The sequence below is a fragment of the Microtus pennsylvanicus genome, chromosome 2, assembly GCF_037038515.1.
Source record: "Microtus pennsylvanicus isolate mMicPen1 chromosome 2, mMicPen1.hap1, whole genome shotgun sequence".
NCBI classification, from domain to species: Eukaryota; Metazoa; Chordata; class Mammalia; order Rodentia; family Cricetidae; genus Microtus; species Microtus pennsylvanicus.
In genome coordinates, this window is record NC_134580.1 from 16,089,445 (window position 1) to 16,105,774 (window position 16,330).

Consider the following 16,330-nt stretch of genomic DNA (forward strand, 5'->3'; position numbering starts at 1 on the left):
GATGGTGGTATTTATGTGTGACAGAACTTCGGATTACCACCACAGCAATGTCACCGCCGCAAAGAGCTGGAAGAAGCGATGACACCCTGAAATAACATTCACCCATACTTCAGGGGATCATAGGACATTTGCGGAAGGAGGAGAAGGAAAAAAAAGGAGCAAACTACGGGATGTGGGAGCTCTGGCGGGGGGGCGTGTTCTTGAATCTCTCTCCATTTGGCAGCTTTCAAAAACGAGCCCACTCTAGGAACAAGAGGCCAAGGAACACAGGGTATCAGAACATTTTCAGAAGCCAGAAGGCATGGGTTCTAACCCCAGCTGCCACCCTCCTGCTCACAATCCTTGAGACATTTTCCCAACCCCTTTCTGCTAAGCGCCATAAACTCTAAGGGTGCTATGAAAGGCCCAGGGAATCCTGGGAAGTGACTACACACAGAATGGGGTATTGAAACCCTACTTCCTGCATTAGGGCTGGTGCCTGCACAACTGATAATCACTGTTCACAGCGGCTCCTCATCTCCACCAGCAACTCCCTGAAGGCAGTTTATGTGCTCAAGTCTGGAGCCTGACGCCTGGGCGTCCTCAGGCGGCTTACTCTCTGCTGGGAAATGCCTTGTCTTGTGTTTCCTTCCTGCCTGCTGCTAACTCTTCTCTCTGCTGTGCCCTTGTCCCGTCTCATCGCAAGGTGATCCCTCCTTGTTTGAGGTCATTCCCTTGCAGCTGACCAGGAGCTGTCTCAACATACATGAAGATCAAATTCACAGCCTTTGTACCAGAAACCCGGAGGCACAGAGGCCATTTTAGTCCTAGCCATATCCTTGTGATGCTGCTGAGCTCACTGTGGTCTCCAAAGCTCGCAGGTGGGAGAGGAAGCAGACTCTTACCACTAGATCTGTAGTCTAGCCTCTCCTCCAGTTCCCATCTTGGCAGACAGAGGTGTTCTCTGCAAATGTGCACAGCAGAGAAATACAGAGACTTGGAAGTCTGTGTTGAACACAGGCTTGCTGCTGTTGCTGGAAGAAGAGCAGGTTAAGGACAGGACACACAACTTGTCCCCTGAACATCTGGCCTTCTTGCCATCCATAAAGAGTCCCTATAAACAGGATTATCACTTTTTGACATCAGCTTCCCTCTCCACCATCTCTGTAAGAACAACCCTATTTTTATGTCAATAGGCAAAGATCTGGATTCAGGGTCTTTGGGTGCTTTGGTCAGCCAGGCGTCTGGGACAAGCAGCAAAGGTGACAGTATGGAAGACACAGATGATGGAAAGTCTTGCCAGCCTGTGGCTCAGTCAAGCAGAGTGGGAAACACTGACAGCACACCTTGAGGTGCTGAAACTTTCCCACAAGGACGGGGAGTGCTTGTCCTGGGCAAGCTCAGAATCCCCCACCCCCACCCCAGGAGCTCACCCTTTCTGTTATATATACTCTGTGACTGATGCTGGAGCCACCAGGCTGGATGCTTCTGGCTTGGCCATGTCTCTTGGAGTTCATTGACTGTGAACTGGCCTTTTGGGAGACCTGGGGTTCTCCTCTGGCTAAACAGTCACCATCTCTTTTATTTCAGGCTTATAGTCAAGGTGAAGGTATGATTCTCTAGTAAGCTTCCAGTTTTCACATTTTAAAGTCCTGCTAATTCTGGCTGGTGATCAAAAGGAGCCCGTCAACAATAAAAACAAAAATTGTCAATTGGTAGCACATGTTGGGTTCTAGAACTGAGCCTCTGTCTCCTAGCAACAGAACTCAGCACTCTGCTTGTCGCCCCCATCCTCAATTCCATCCTAGTCTTTCTTACCAGGCCTTGGAAACAAGACCTGGAAGGAGCATGCTGGGCCAGGCACCTCTCCTTCCGTCTAGGCTACAGGTTGATCTTTAGGTCAGGGGTGCTATCCACATTCCAATTGTAGCTTTGAAATCTCTCTTACACTTCCCACAACTCCTGGCCTGTGGAGCCTGAGGCAGAGAACTGGGCTTCTTTAGCCTCCCGTGTCTCATGAATACACTTCCATGCTGAATCGGGAGACTCAAGCCGACAGTGGCTCCCCTCATGTCCCTCTCTGCCGGAGTCTTTAGGACTCAACAGGAGCCATTCTCCAAAATCCTAAACTTTCCCCCAACACTTTATCCCCCAGAAATCTCAAGGTCAGAGTGCAAAATAGACCGGATAGTGCACCTCCGTTTGCCCGACTCTCAGCACTGTCCCTGCCACTTCTCCCTGGGAAAGGGCCGGTTCAATTTACACCTCCACAACTCAGAGAACACATCTGTCCTGCAAAAGGGATTTTCAAACTAAGGCTGTTAGTGTAACAGCATTATTGGGTGGGCAACCAACCAGCATTTTAGGAAAGAAATTAGGGCAGAACAGAAACTACCAGAGCTAGTAAGTGGGTAAGTGCTGTTCTGTAAAACTTTTATTTCAGGTGTGTGTGTGTGTGTGTGTGTGTGTGTGTGTGTGTGTGTGTGTGCATATGTGTGCATATGTGTGTATATGTGTGTATATGTGTGTGTATGTCTGTGTCATCAAAGTCTGTCTCTTAACACATCTCATGGAAGTTCTCCCAGCACTTTCCTTACAGTAGCCCAGAACTCAACCTTGGGCTGGATGTTCCAACAGGGGGATTAAGGGATGACTCAGTGGTTAGAAGCTCTTGTTGCTCTTCCAGAGGATCTGGGTTGGATTCCAGCACCTAAGTGGTGGCTCACAAATACCTGTAATGGCAGATCGAGGGGCCCTGATGCCCTCTTCTGGCCACCGCAGCCTGCACAGTGCTGCACAGCAAAAACTGCACGAGCTTGTGCATGCACACACAAAGAAGTCATTTTCATAACAAGCACAAACCTTCAGCAATACCCTTGAATCTTTCTCAACATGATACCTAGCATATGAACGTGATTGCATTTTCCTTGTGTATTTTTCAGGTCCATTGCAAACTTCTCAAGGAAAGAAAATGTAAATATTATTGTCTCTCTGGCCCTGTGTGCCTGGCATCTAGTAGATACTCAACAGATGCATGTTGTGTGAAGGAACTCCTGTGTCAGAGTAGAATTTCAGGGTGGGCAGGATGAAGGGGGTGTGTGTAAGGGTTTAGAGCTCTGGTTCTTTTTCAGGATAAAAGGCACAGACCAAAGGAAGGTGTGTGAAGGCAGATTCAGACAGCCATGGTATGTAGAACTTTGTAGAAGCCAGCTGAGGGACCCCTTCCTGGGCTAGGGACGGAGATGTCCATCTGGAATACTCAAGACAAGAGGCGCCACCACCCTGCCCACTTGAGAATGTCAGGAGACCTAGTTTCTGCAGACTGTCCTCCCTGCAGGAAAGTAAGCTGGGAGAGGCTGTCCTGGAGGAGGTGGTGCCTGGAAAACCTGGGTCTTAGACAGGAATTGGAGATTAGTGGGAAAGCCCGTTGGTGGACACGATCTTATTGTAGAAAGAGCACTGCGAGGTCTTAGTGTGCAGTCTGCCTCACATTCACTAGCACAGCCTTGGATGTGTGTATGCTTGTGAGAGGGCGTACTTATGTATTCTCTGCACTGTGTGTAGGTGGTCTCATGGCTTGCACATCTGCATGTGCACACGGTGTATATGCATGTATGTATGTATGTGTGCCTGTGTATTGATGCGGGGGTGTGGCCACGTGCCATGTATACGTGTGTGGAGTATGGTAATGTGGTACACACCTGTGTATATGTGTTTTTCATATATGCATGCTCATGTGCGATGTAAATAGTGTTTATATACCTGCATGTGTGGATGTTTATGTGTGCATATAAGTGGGGGTATGTGTGGCCATGTAACATGTATATTCATGTTGGTGCTTTGTGTATGTACATATGCGGGAAAGTTTGTGCTTGTGCCCATATGATGACGTGTATGAATATGCATATATGTGGGTAGTGTGCATGTACAGGCCTGTGGCATGCATATATGCATGTAGAGTATGTGTCTGTGGAGTATCTTCATGCAGCCATGTGGCATGAATGCACATATGATCTAGCTGTGCTTGTGGAGTATATGCATGTGTGTGTATGTGTAGAGAGGGCCTGGGTGCCTGCCCTTCCTTAGTCCCTCAGGAATTTTCTCTCTTTCCTAGACCCTTTAAATGCCACACTGGACCAGGGTGCAAAGCGAAAAGCTCATGCTGGTGGCCACCTAGACTGGGGCTTCTATTAGCATGTCCATTGAGGCGTAGGAAGGGAAGGGGAGTGGGCCTCATGGCCATGTACCTGTAGAGCCACCTGGGAAACACATGGACTTCTGAGTTATCTCCTGGGCTCCAAGGAACTTACTAGGGACGGTGGCTCAGCTGGTTTGCGGGTGCAAACCTGTTCTACAGTGACAGGCGAAGCCATTGCTGCCCTTCTCAGAAAACCAGCAAAGTGACTTTGCCCTGTATAGACTCTAGAAGATGGATGAGGAGTGGAATGGCACTCAGGGGGCAAGGAAGAATTTCTGGGCAGGTGTAAAGGAATGTCTTCTTAGGGTAGACACAGAGTTCACAGGGTGGCACGCTCTGGAGATAGGACAGGGCAAGTGCCCCCAGATGCTCCCTAGTGGACCCACAACATCAGCGCACACCACGGAGCCCTGGTGCTGGGCACATGTGGGGAACGGGCTCCAAGTATCCTTTGCTTGGAATAAACTCTGGGTTCACTCTACCGGTCCATATCAAACAAGGTCTGGGGCCCCAGTGTCACAGGCCTTCTGTGGAAGCCTCTGGGGGGGTCCCGAGTTCACAAACTTCCCGCTGGCCCTGCTGGTCCTGCGCGCCCAGGGCCCAGGCTGTGGGTATGCTGGGCTGTCTCTGTCGCCATCCAGAGGCTCGGCTGGGGCGCGGCGTCCCCTCTGCCCGCCTCCCTCGCCAGTCCCGGGCCAGTGCGGGGCCCCGTCACGTCGGGCACGCGCTCCAGGCGCGCCGCTCGCACTGGTGACGGGGCGCGCCGAGCTGGGGCGCGCAGCGACGCCCAGAGCCGCGGGCTGGCGTCCCCGGGCGGGCGAGCACGGGCGCGGGCGGCGCGGGCGCGGGCGCGGCGCGGGCGGCGCGGGGCGCAGTGGGCCGGGGCCCGGGCGCGGCGGCGGCGGTAAAGGAGCACGGCGACGAGGAGAAGGAAGACGAGGAGGAGATGGCACACGCGGGGCCCGCACGTGGAGGCCGGCACGGGGGCGCGGGCAGGGCCGGCTGCTGAGACGCGCTGCTGCCCCCCGCGCGGGCACCGCGGCTTCAATGGCGCCATCGCCCAGGACCAGCAGCCGGCAAGATGCGACCGCCCTGCCCAGCATGTCCTCAACTTTTTGGGCGTTCATGATCCTGGCCAGCCTGCTCATCGCTTACTGCAGTGAGTACCGTGCACCGGAGCCCCACTCGGGCCTCGGGTCCCCGGGCCGGCCCCTGCCCCGGCGGGGCGCCCCGCGTCGGTGCAGAGTTGCGAGTGCGTGGCGCGCGGTCCCGGGTCTTGGCCGCTGCTCCGCTGGCCCGCGAGGGCTGGGTGCAGGCGGCTCCGGGTTCCAGGCACTCCGCTGCCGGGCGCATCAGCCCGAGCGTGCTTCCGCGGACTCGCCAGCAGGGCCGGCGTCAGGCCCAGGCCAGCACGGCGCGTCCCTGCGCGGGGGTGCCCACTGCCCGCCGTGCGGTCACCACTCTGGCCCAAGCTGGCGACCGAGCGGAACTGCGCGCGCTGAGCTTCCCGCCGGCGACACTCCCTCCGGGGACTTGTGGGGACGCAGCAGCCGAGCCCAAGCGGGACTCCTCAGGCAGGAGCGCGGCTTGGGTGCCAACGCGTGGCGGAGCTTCTTGCCTTTCTGAGAAGCGGGCTCGCCAGATGCTTTCTGTAAAAGGAGAAGTAAGGGGACGGATGCCACTGGAGGGGAGGGTCCGCTACCGCTGTGAGGGTGGTTTGGAGAAATGAATTGGCGACCCAGTGGGTCTGGCAAGGGCTGCGGAGGGAGGTGCGGGCTGGTCGGTGCCTGGCAAGGGGCGCTGGAGCTGGTCTGGACTGGGAGCAGGACGGTGAGTGGTGGTAGGTCGCATCTGGGAAACGATTATTTGAGTCCTGTATGTACAGACTTGGGGCTGATGTGGGGTGGGGAGGCATTGTCCTGCCTGGTGCCTAGTGCCTGGTGCCTGTTGGTAACTGGTGGGGTGGGTGAAGGTTGGTTAGCGTCCCGGGCACAGGCTTCATCAGGGACGGGAGCTTGCCTGGTTACTGGCTCCTGCCTTCCTGTCTCTGTGGGAAGGAAGAACTAGTGCCAGGGAACACCTGTCATGGAAAATTGCCACAGGCGGAGAGGGTGGGGGTTGATGAGAAAATGTGGATTCTTTACAAAATTAAAATAAAATTAAAGGCCATCACCAAGCGATTCCTCCCACTTCCCCCAGTCATTACCAGAACCTCGGGTCTCTTAGCTCCCAATTCCAGCTTCTCCTGTCTCTGAAATGGGATTGCAGGAGACTCGGAGACTCAAGTTATGGCTAAATTTGTCGCCAGAGTCCTGGGACAACGCTGCCTTGGGAATAGCTCAACCCCCAGCATGAAGGCGTCTTGAGGGAGATTCGATTAGGCCCAGAGCAGGAATTGTCCCAGTTGTTTCAAGCCGTCTGTGTCCCCCCAGTGTTGCTGTGGCACCTTCCATTGGGGTTCAACAAACAAGAGGCTTACTGCTGGCAATGTTCTAACCTGGTTGCCCTAGCTGCCCTAGGAAAGGAGACCATGGTGTGAACCACCAGAGAGTGCCCACTGCTTAGCCTTCTGCAGCCTACTGCCTGCTTTCAGGGGCTACCCAGGTACCTCTGAGGCTTGATTCCTTAGCGATACAGGAGGAGTTAAAGACAGGTAAACTCAAGAGCTGGACAGGGGCTGTCAGATAACACTTCTGGTGCTATCCCAGGGGTGGCACATTCAGGTGTGTATGTGTGTGTGTTGGGGGGAGGGGCCATGGGGGGAGCTGAAATCGGGAGCTGGCAGTACTTCCTGGGCAGGTTCTGGTAACAGTATCCTTGGGTTAGCATGAGAGCCCAGAGCTACAGACTGGGTCAATAGAGGCAGCTCTACACATGGGAAAAGGACAGATATCCACTAGTGACCTCATCACTCGGCACTTCAGGGTACCACCAAGCTATACCTTGTATCCACTCCCAGCCTCTGTCCCTTGTATTCTAGACCTCAGCGTGAATAAAAATTTACCCTTACCTCTTCATCCTGTCTGCTTGCCTCTTGATCTGACTGGAGGGAAGGAGCCTCATAGATGCAGAGAAAGGACAGGGCCTGCTGTACATGTCTCTGTCTTTATTTCTCTGTTTTTATTTCTCGGCTACCAGGGCAATTGGTAAGAATCTTATCCAGATGAACAGAAGTCCTCAGCAGCCACGTTTTGCCTGCTGTTGCCATCTCCACATAATGGAATAATTGACAATGAGCTAACGTTTTTTTAGACACACCCCATTACACCAGAAATGCAGTTGGAGAAATTAAAACATTGCTCTAAAATACAAAATAACATCATAATAATTTATAGCTGAGAACTGCAATCCTGGGGGGAAAGAATATTTCGTTTTTCTTAGAATCGATAATGCATAGGAAATGATAATTGAATAGTTCCCGTGATTTCCAGCCTCTCGTTCAACATATCTGGGTTGAAGGATAGTTAGCATCCTTGTGTGCAAGATGCTTCAGTAAAGGATTTTTTTTTACCCTAACCATCTTTTTGCTACAGAGCAGATACATTTGGGAAGCCGGTGTCCATCTTTTGGGGCTCAGGGATGTTGCCTATAGTGTGTATATTTCTCTGTTACACACATGATGCTCACTTCCTGGCACTAATCGGAGGAAACTGGATTATTTCCTGGCCTGGTTTCTGTTGGGGGATTCAACTGCTCTTGCCCATTGGATGTCCTTTGCTATGTGCTTGAGATTCATATTAAGGAGGTGGGCTCCACCCTCTGGCTAGAGAAAGACCTGCAGTCCACCAATTAGGATGGTTGCTATGGTGACTCAGCCTTGTCATTTTCAGGGATTGGGGAAGAATTGCCAGGAAAAGCAGAGAGAGAGAGAGAGAGAGAGAGAGAGAGAGAGAGAGAGAGAGAGAGAGAGAAGAGAAGAGAAGAGAAGAGGAGAGGAGAGGGAGAGAACAGGGCCCCTATGAGGCTGTTTTTTAAAATGGGTGCTCTATTTCGTGTGTGCTAAAAATGTTACTTACAAGGTCCACTTCATAAACAAGCACTCAGCGTGTTTACCAAGGGCTCCCGGTAAAGTTAGATGTTGTGAGAAGGGAAAAGTGCTTTATTCTGGGCTTGGGAAACTCCTCAGACTGTGGCTTCGAAGGGGCTGAAATGTTTGAATTGCTCCAGCTTGTGGAGCAGGAAGGTCAGCTGGCCAGACGCCGTTGTTGAATGAAGAAGTACCAAGGGCTGGTGTACTGTGTGCCGGGCTCACAGCTAAGAGTTCTTCTTTCCACACTGGCTTGCGGTCTATTGGAGATAATAACAGCTAGGAGTATGGAGAAAATGATGAGACTTGTGACACCCGAGCCTTGACTTGGATTCTTGCGAGCCATGTTCAGTTCCAGAATAAAGGAGTCTTCTTTAGCGTAGATGGCAAGTTCCGCCTTCACAGCCGCGTGGTGGACAGACGCTCCCGGCATGTAAATGCTGGAAGAACGGCCTCAGAACGGCCTCGTTTCAGAGGACTGGGGAGTCCTGTGCGGGAGAGGCATTGGGGCTGCCTGCTTAGCATACATTTTTTTTCAAATAAATCCTGCTAAAATTGAATTGTGCCGTTCAGTTAAATCTCATGGCCGCAGCTGCACATAGAAGAAATTACAAACAAGTTTTGAATTGTTTTTAATCCATTAGAATACTAACCGAGCGTAGGCACTTTGCTGGTCTCCAACATGCATTTCCTCTACAAATACAATTTGTGGCATATTTAGTGGCGATGACAATGTACTGTATTCCTGCTGATCAAATGTGTTTTCTAGAGTTCTCAAAGAGGTAACATTGAAAATACCAGAGGCTTCAAAGAAATGATGTCTTTTAGGAGTCAGTTGGGCTCTCTCTCTCTCTCTCTCTCTCTCTCTCTCTCTCTCTCTCTCTCTCGTCTCTCTCTCTTTGATGAATGTCTGGCTTGAAATGTGCTGTTTCTTTCAACCACATAATATAATGGTAAACGGCTTTCCCTGACTGCGTTTAGAGCCCAGGGAGAAGGAAGCAGAGGCATTTTGCCTTCTCTGAGGGTTTTCTGTTTATAGACCCGCAAGAGGCAACTTGGATTTGACTATCCATCTCCTTTTCAGAGCCAGGGCTGCTCCTGGACAGAAGGTCTCAACCACTTCTGCCCTTCCCCCAGCCTCTCCTTGGGGCCGCTTACACCAATGTCTACTGCCTGCTTTACACTTTCACACTGGGCTGACTTCTTTCTCCCATCAGCTGTGAGTTATCTGGACCTCAGTGAGGTCAGAAGCAGCGGGAACCAGGAGAGAGCTTGACAATGGGAACCAGACAGAAAGGAGCTTGACTAGACAACACTCCTCCCTGTTAAATTCCCAGCCCTGGCCCTGCCTCTACACTCAGGGCATAAAATATGTAGATCAACTTTGGTGGTGTGAAAGTACTTTCAGGTGACTTTATAGATGCAATTATGGGGAAACGTTACGATAATGGCACAGTAGACGAGGGGAGAAAAAGCAAAACATTAAAATCCCCATTTCTTTATATAGCTCGGCAGCTGCCTCTTTAGAAGACCTCATTTTTGCTTTAAAACTTGGCGTGCTGGAGTTAATGACCTCTACAGAGTGCAACCTGTCACCTAGGGCTTTGCTGATGCCCCGCCCCTGAGATTGCCCAGGGCTACACCCTGGCTAGCATCTAGGTGTGGCTGACAAGATTTCTCAGGTGCTTCTAATGTGTGTTGCCACTACTGGCTCAAGGCCTGTGAGGGGCTAGAACAGGACCCACTGAGGCTCCTCCTTCCTTCTTAAAGGCTCACTTGCCTTTACCAGAACCTCTGAACTGCCCCAGGGGTTTCTGTGAGCTGGGGTTTCTATGCAGGCCACTGGCATCCCCTGAATGTCACTGACCCCACTGCTCCAGAGTGCACCAACTAAATGAAGCAGCATCTGGTAAGAGCTGTCCTGGAGCTGAGCTATGGGGCAGGGACAGACTTAGCGTTGGCAGGGAGTCTGGGTGACTTCCTGGCCCTCTGTCACGCAGAGAGCTTGGTGAAGGACTGAAGAGTGCTTTGTAATACCCACTTCTTAAAAATTGGTGGCAGAGAAAAGAGGGCACACCCTATACCTAGGAGGTAAGTGGGGCTCCTTTGGGCTCTTACCCTCTCACATCCTGGGAAGGCAAGTCCCAGCTTGGCAGACTCTGCCATTAAGGATGGTGAATGGTGGGAAGGACTCCTGTGTCACTTTGTGGTTGGTCTCCCCTTTGCAAAGACCTGTCCCTGGACTCACCTTCCAGGCTTCACAAGGGGAGCCAGAGTGGTAGGTCAAGCTGGAGGCAGAGCCTCTGGCTGTGGAGGAAGGAGTAGACCAGATGACTGCTGTCCTAGTGCTGACATTACTATTGGAAGGAAGGCAGTTGACACAGAGGAAAGACTGGAGAGAGTTGGCAGAGGGCATCTTTGTTCTGCACTCTCTATAGCCCTTGGACTGTCTCCCCTCACCGCCCACCCAGCACTGGGCATAGAGGTGCTGTCCCATCCACCTTGTGGTTAGCCAGTGGCTTCTCAGAGCCTGCCTGTTTGGGCTTTGTTTGCAGAGTGAGAGATGGTTATGACAAGCAGATGGGGCAATCCAGCCCTCAGGGTCCCTGATATCAAGAGAACTGTCACAAGGAATAGACTGTCCAGATTGAAGAACCAGTTGATCATGGCTCTGGGGCATGGGAAATGGGGCGTGGGTGCTGTTCTCTGAATGCATATGAAACAAAACACAGAATGCTCAGCCTATACTCCTGATGAGGAAGGAGAATCTGATTCCAAGTTCAAGGTCAACCCAGACAACTTGTGGAGATCCTGACTCAGAATAAAAAGATAAAGAGGTCTAGGGGTTCACATTTCGGTCGGGGAGTGTTTGCTTAGCATGCACAAGGCCCTGATTTCTGTCTCTCCATTGCAGAAAAAAGCCCCGAACCACAAAGAAGCCAACCCCTACGTAGACTTTGACAAGCTGCTTGTGTTTGTCTTTCTTGCTGTGGAAGACAGACAGACAGACAGACACACACACACACAGAGCCACCCACTGCTACTCTCCCAGTCTAACCCTGGAGCCTGAGTCTGCTTGCTAAGTTTGTCTGAGTCTGTCTGCATCCGTTGGGATCTTGGGATGCAGAGATCCAGGATGTGAGTTGCTGGTCTACCTGATTATGGGTCTGGGCTCCTTCTCAGCTAGCCATGTCTATCAATTCACTATGGGCCTAGAGCTCACCATCAAGTGGCCCCACTCATAGGAAGCTTTGCCTGTTAGTTCCTGAGGCTGTGTCCTTCTCCGCTCCCCAGTTTCTCCAAACAACTCTTCCTCCTTTATGCTTGGGGTCAACCTTCCTCTGTGTAGAAAGAATAAGCAGTATTTTTCCTGGAACACTGCAGGTGCTCACTGCCTTCTGCCTATGTTCACAGTGATAGAAAATTCCAGAAAAGGTGGCGTTTCTACCTTACCACCACTGGTAACCTGGAGGGAAGTGATTGAAATTGCTGGATGGTCCTGGGTCAGCATCAGCTGTTTGTTATCTTTCTATGACTGGGAAGGGCCGAGAGGACTGGGTGACAGTGTTGGTAAGTGATGTCTCTGTAGAGAACGGAATTTGGTCGCAGGACTAGAGGTGATGCTGAAGAGCAGCAATGGGATCTGGGGACAGGGGTGGACATGGCAAGAGTCTGGAGACTGCAAACAGGCCCTGGCTGGAGCAGAGAGCCATTTCCTTCTGCAAAGAGACTAAGCCGTTCAGATCCCTGAAGACCCTCGGTTCTGCATTCTGACAGTTTTATTGAAAAGAAAGCAGACAGTGGCATTCCTGACCTGTGTTCACTCTTTTATAAAGTGTGCCTGGGAGTAGAGGGAGCTTCTCAGGATGCTGAGACAGAAGGCTCTCCACCCTCGGGTGAGTTCGTCGTTTACTTCACTCTCAATCAGCATTTTCTTGACTTCTCTTCTCTTTGCTCCTTTCTAACTCTGGGCCAGTTTCTCATGGGCACCATAGGCACCTGGACCATCTCAGTGCACTGGAGGACATGAACAGTACCCCCTCCACACACACACACACACACACACACACACACACACACACACACACACACTCACACTGCCATAGTCCCCTTTCCCAGTTGTGATGACCAAAGCTGGCCCGAGCCACTTACTTGCCTCTTAGAGACTGAACTGGATTCTCTTGAGTTTCCTGCCCATGGGTCCCCAGTGGACAAGAATGTGGAGGCATCTCTCAGCTTGGAGAATTGAGACTTTGGGCTTCTGGACTACTACTGACAAGGGGGTGAGGTTTGCATCCCTTCTGAGCTGCATAGCCTGTCAGTGATCCGAGGATGTCCCACTGCAAGGACCCAGTCGGGCTTTCCCCTGCCCAGAAGGCTTGTGTGGGCTTTGTGGATGCTGTGAGGCCTCTTGCTGGCTGCCGGTACTGTTGGAACCACTTCCTGCGGCAGGGAAGGTGTCTCCACAAGTTCCCACAGCTGCTGTTTTCCAGAGCTGGGACCAGCGTGTTTTGAAGGTGGCTTGCAGCCTCCTCTTCGAGGCTTCATTTTCTGTGTCTATCACACATGAAACCGTAGTGCTGATGGTGATGAAGCCATTTAGCGGCAATCAAACATCCCGGGTCCAGCGTAGCAGCAGAGGCGCCCATCAGCCCCTTTTCATCCACCCACTTTCTCAATTATGCTCGCCTCTCTCAGAGGAGGCAGCCCAGTTCCCGCGTGTGATTTCAGTGTTCTGAGGGTGTCGAGAGCCCTTCCTTTCCTCTCTGGGAAGTTCTGCTCCTGCTTGCCGTGGCTTGGCTGCTTCGTTTTAGTGTCTGGGAAGCTGTGGCCTGAAACTGTACATTGTGGGCGTGGAGAGTATGTGTGGTTCTGTTCCAGTCTGCCCCTTCTCTAGGCCCTGGTCACTCTGCCCTGGTTAAGTGCAGGCTCCCTCAGAAGCTCTGCAGGGACCCAATCCCATTTATGCCTGAGTATCTTCTCTCTGCCAATATGCTCTTTTCTTATGGGCACTTGGCTTGGGATTTCTGTGTTTCTGTATCTCAAAGATAAACATGACCCTTTCTGGTTTCTTATTGTACATAGGATGGCCACGAGTGTCCCATGGGAGAACTGAGATGTGTGTTCTGGTGTGGTGGTCAGTAGTGAGCATGCGCATGCACACACACACTCACTCACTCACAGTGACCCTTATCCCCCATATCATTGGACGGAATTGCACATCCTGGCTCTCCCTCCTTGATAGTGTGTATTAAACAAAATCTGTCCTTTGGGTCTCTAACCTCAGTAGCCTTTGAAGACCCCAGGTTGATAGAACAAGAGGGGACAAAGGCTGGACTGTTCTTATAGACCCCTCAAGGTTCATTCATTAATCTGTCCTTCACCCAGTAAGGCAAGGAACTGTAAGTGTGGCCCAACAAAGGGACAATGAGAGCCAGTGAGGAGATGGTAGAGATAGACCCCTCCTGCTACTTGTGTGCCTTTTGTGCATGTCACACTCCAAGCAAGAGTCTACCTCTCTTCTTTGGGTCCTGGTTCGCCTGCTTGGAATGGATGGTGATCACTGACCGCCAGGGCTGGGGTTTTACCATGCGTGGATTGGAGATGTCTCACTTGGGCCTATGGAGTCTGTGTTGGCTGCCTCAGAATAAAGCTGGAAGGCCACAGCATGCAGCCACAAGTCCCCTTGTACTCTGACATCCTCCCTTGTCATTGACTAAGATGAGGCTATAGTGACAACTGCTTACTTTTGGCTTTAACCATGTAACCTATGGGGATGTACCTGCGATTCCCTCAGTGAAGCTGGCGCATTTTCCAATGAACATTTCTGCTGTGTTTCGCTTTGATGATCCAAATGAACTCTAGAGGACATGGTAGGTGTCTGGACCCTGGGCATACGCTGATCGCCAATGTTGATGCTGATATGGGTAAGCCTGGAGAACTGGTGGTGGCTTGCTGGATTATGAGCTCTGTGCCTGCAAGATTGTGACGTGAGTCCTAGAGTTCTCAGCTGGTTCCTATCTACCCTTCGCTACCTCTTTGACAGCAGTAGACAACGACATACCTCAGAACCTACCTAGGGGCTTCCTTGCGCCCCCAGAGATGTGGGAAGCCAGGAGAAGCCTGAGCCTGTATGTACAGGCTGAGGTGTGTCTGGTGCCTGAAGCATTTGCAGTGAGAAGAATTGCTCGGGTGAGAGATGCTTAAGTTCATACTGGGGATAGCCCAGAAAGTCAGCCTCGTTGTTACCTTGTTAAAAGATGGCTCTTTCCTTCAGTGGCACTGTCCCTTGTCGCCTGCACTTGGCCATTTCCTTACCCCAGGTCAGCCAACCTATTGTCTCAGAACAGCTGACCCACACCCTGCACTCATCTTGTCCTTTATTCAACCCTGCAGAGGCCTAAGACAGGTGTGGCTACAGCTCCTGCCTGAGCTGCTGCCCCTCCCTGTTCAGCCCCTCTTCCCTGTGGCCACAGAACTCACTAGCATTTGGCTCCTTAGAGAGTCTTGGTTGAACTGAAGAAAGTCTTCTGTTCTGGGCACAGCCAGTCTTCACTCTCAGAGGAGCTCAGGTCTGGCCCCTGCCTGTGAGGGCAAATGCAAGGTCTGTGTTGTGTGGCACAGGGTTCCCAGTGCATCTTTCTGCCCTTCAGCTCTCTGTTCTGTGGGAGATAGGAGGACAGCCATGTCTGCTACTTTCAGGAAGCTCCCGTTTCCAGGCAGCTTAACCCCCAGCACGGGCTTTAGTGTGGAGAGAGAGGGAGTTAAAGGTGGAGGGGCTTTCAGGGTGAGCTGGCCTCACAGTCTTGTCTCTGCCACTGAATCCTTTTAGAAACACAGTGTGTGTCTGGTGGGAGGTGCTTTCCTGCTAGCCCCTCTCTGAGGCCTCCATTAGACTCAGGGCAAAGCTGTGGATGGGCTGTGCTGACTGCCTGTTAGAAATGTAGATAAACAATGTTGACGGTGCTTCTGGCCTCTATCTGGAAGCTCCCACAAGTTCCAGGACATCTGATGAAGTGGGGTGATGGGAATTAAGTTCATCAAGGAGCCCAGAAGGGAGTACTTTCTCTATTGTCAGAGACTCCTCTCTCTCTCTCTCTCTCTCTCTCTCTCTCTGTGTGTGTGTGTGTGTGTGTGTTCATGCCAGAGAAGGGTGGAATATTTCCTGATTCTTTCCGTTCACCTTCCAGGCATCCCAGCCACCATGCCTGGTTCCTACACACCATACCCCAGCTGGTAGATGGCTTCAGAGGATTTCTCAAGAAACAGAATAGAAGTGATACAGTTGTAGGTTCTAGGGTCTGGGGACTTTGTTAATTTCACCAAATGGCCTCACCTGCCATATCTTTTAGATCTTGAGCTTCAAGTGGGAGGGACCATTAACCCTCCTAGGCCTCTCCTAGTCTCATCACTGACAGCCATGACCCAAGATCTCTCTTCTGAAGGTTAGGAAGGCCCACGCCTCTGCTTTGTCCACCAATTTCTTTATTCATATCAGAAGCCACTGGGTAGCAGGACAACGGAAGGCCTGATTGACCCGAGAACAGATTTTAAAACCCTGTTAATGTCCTCAACTGCTATGAAACATCCAGGCTGAGCCAGAGAGCAATAGATGTGGCTTGTCTTGTTTCTGCCGTGCATTTGATTATGTTGAACACCCAAGCGAGCCAGTTTAGAGGAATCACGGAGCCTGGAGCCTGAACCTGGGTGGCTCGTTTTAGGGAATATTGGAGCGATCTTTGGAGGTCTCTAGAGGCTCCTCCCTGTGCTAGTTTTTATCAGATAAAATGCTAAAAGCTCCAAAGGATTCTTAAATGCTGTGTGGCCTCTTGCTCGTGGCCTTCCAGCCAGAAAGATACTTTTACCCTGGTTGAAATTGCTCCTCTCCTGTAGCATTTTGCTACGTGATGGCATATCCTAAATAAAGTGAAATGGGTTCATTAATTGGTGCTAATTTATGTTTCTCGGCTCCGGTGCTCCAGTGGCTGAAAGAGCCAGGCAGAGTCATCTGTAGCCTGCTGCAGAGCTGTTCTCACCCTTTTTGCCCTTTTCCTCGCGGGCTCATTGCTGGGAAGGAGCCGCTGCCTCGGTGTAGGGAGATGAGTAGGAGGCGCCCCCTGGGTCCC

The 16,330-nt window shown here is 51.6% G+C and overlaps 1 protein-coding gene across 1 annotated transcript in view; it reads left to right on the forward strand.

The window, feature by feature from the left end:
- The first annotated feature begins 4,951 nt into the window (after nt 1-4,951).
- Tafa5 (TAFA chemokine like family member 5) overlaps nt 4,952-16,330 on the forward strand; it is a 198,022-nt gene continuing 186,643 nt past the window's right edge. Inside the window, exon 1 of the mRNA XM_075960268.1 lies at nt 4,952-5,336. Within this exon, the coding sequence (XP_075816383.1) occupies nt 5,225-5,336 (112 nt within the window). The 5' untranslated portion in view covers nt 4,952-5,224. The remainder of the gene's footprint in view (nt 5,337-16,330) is intronic.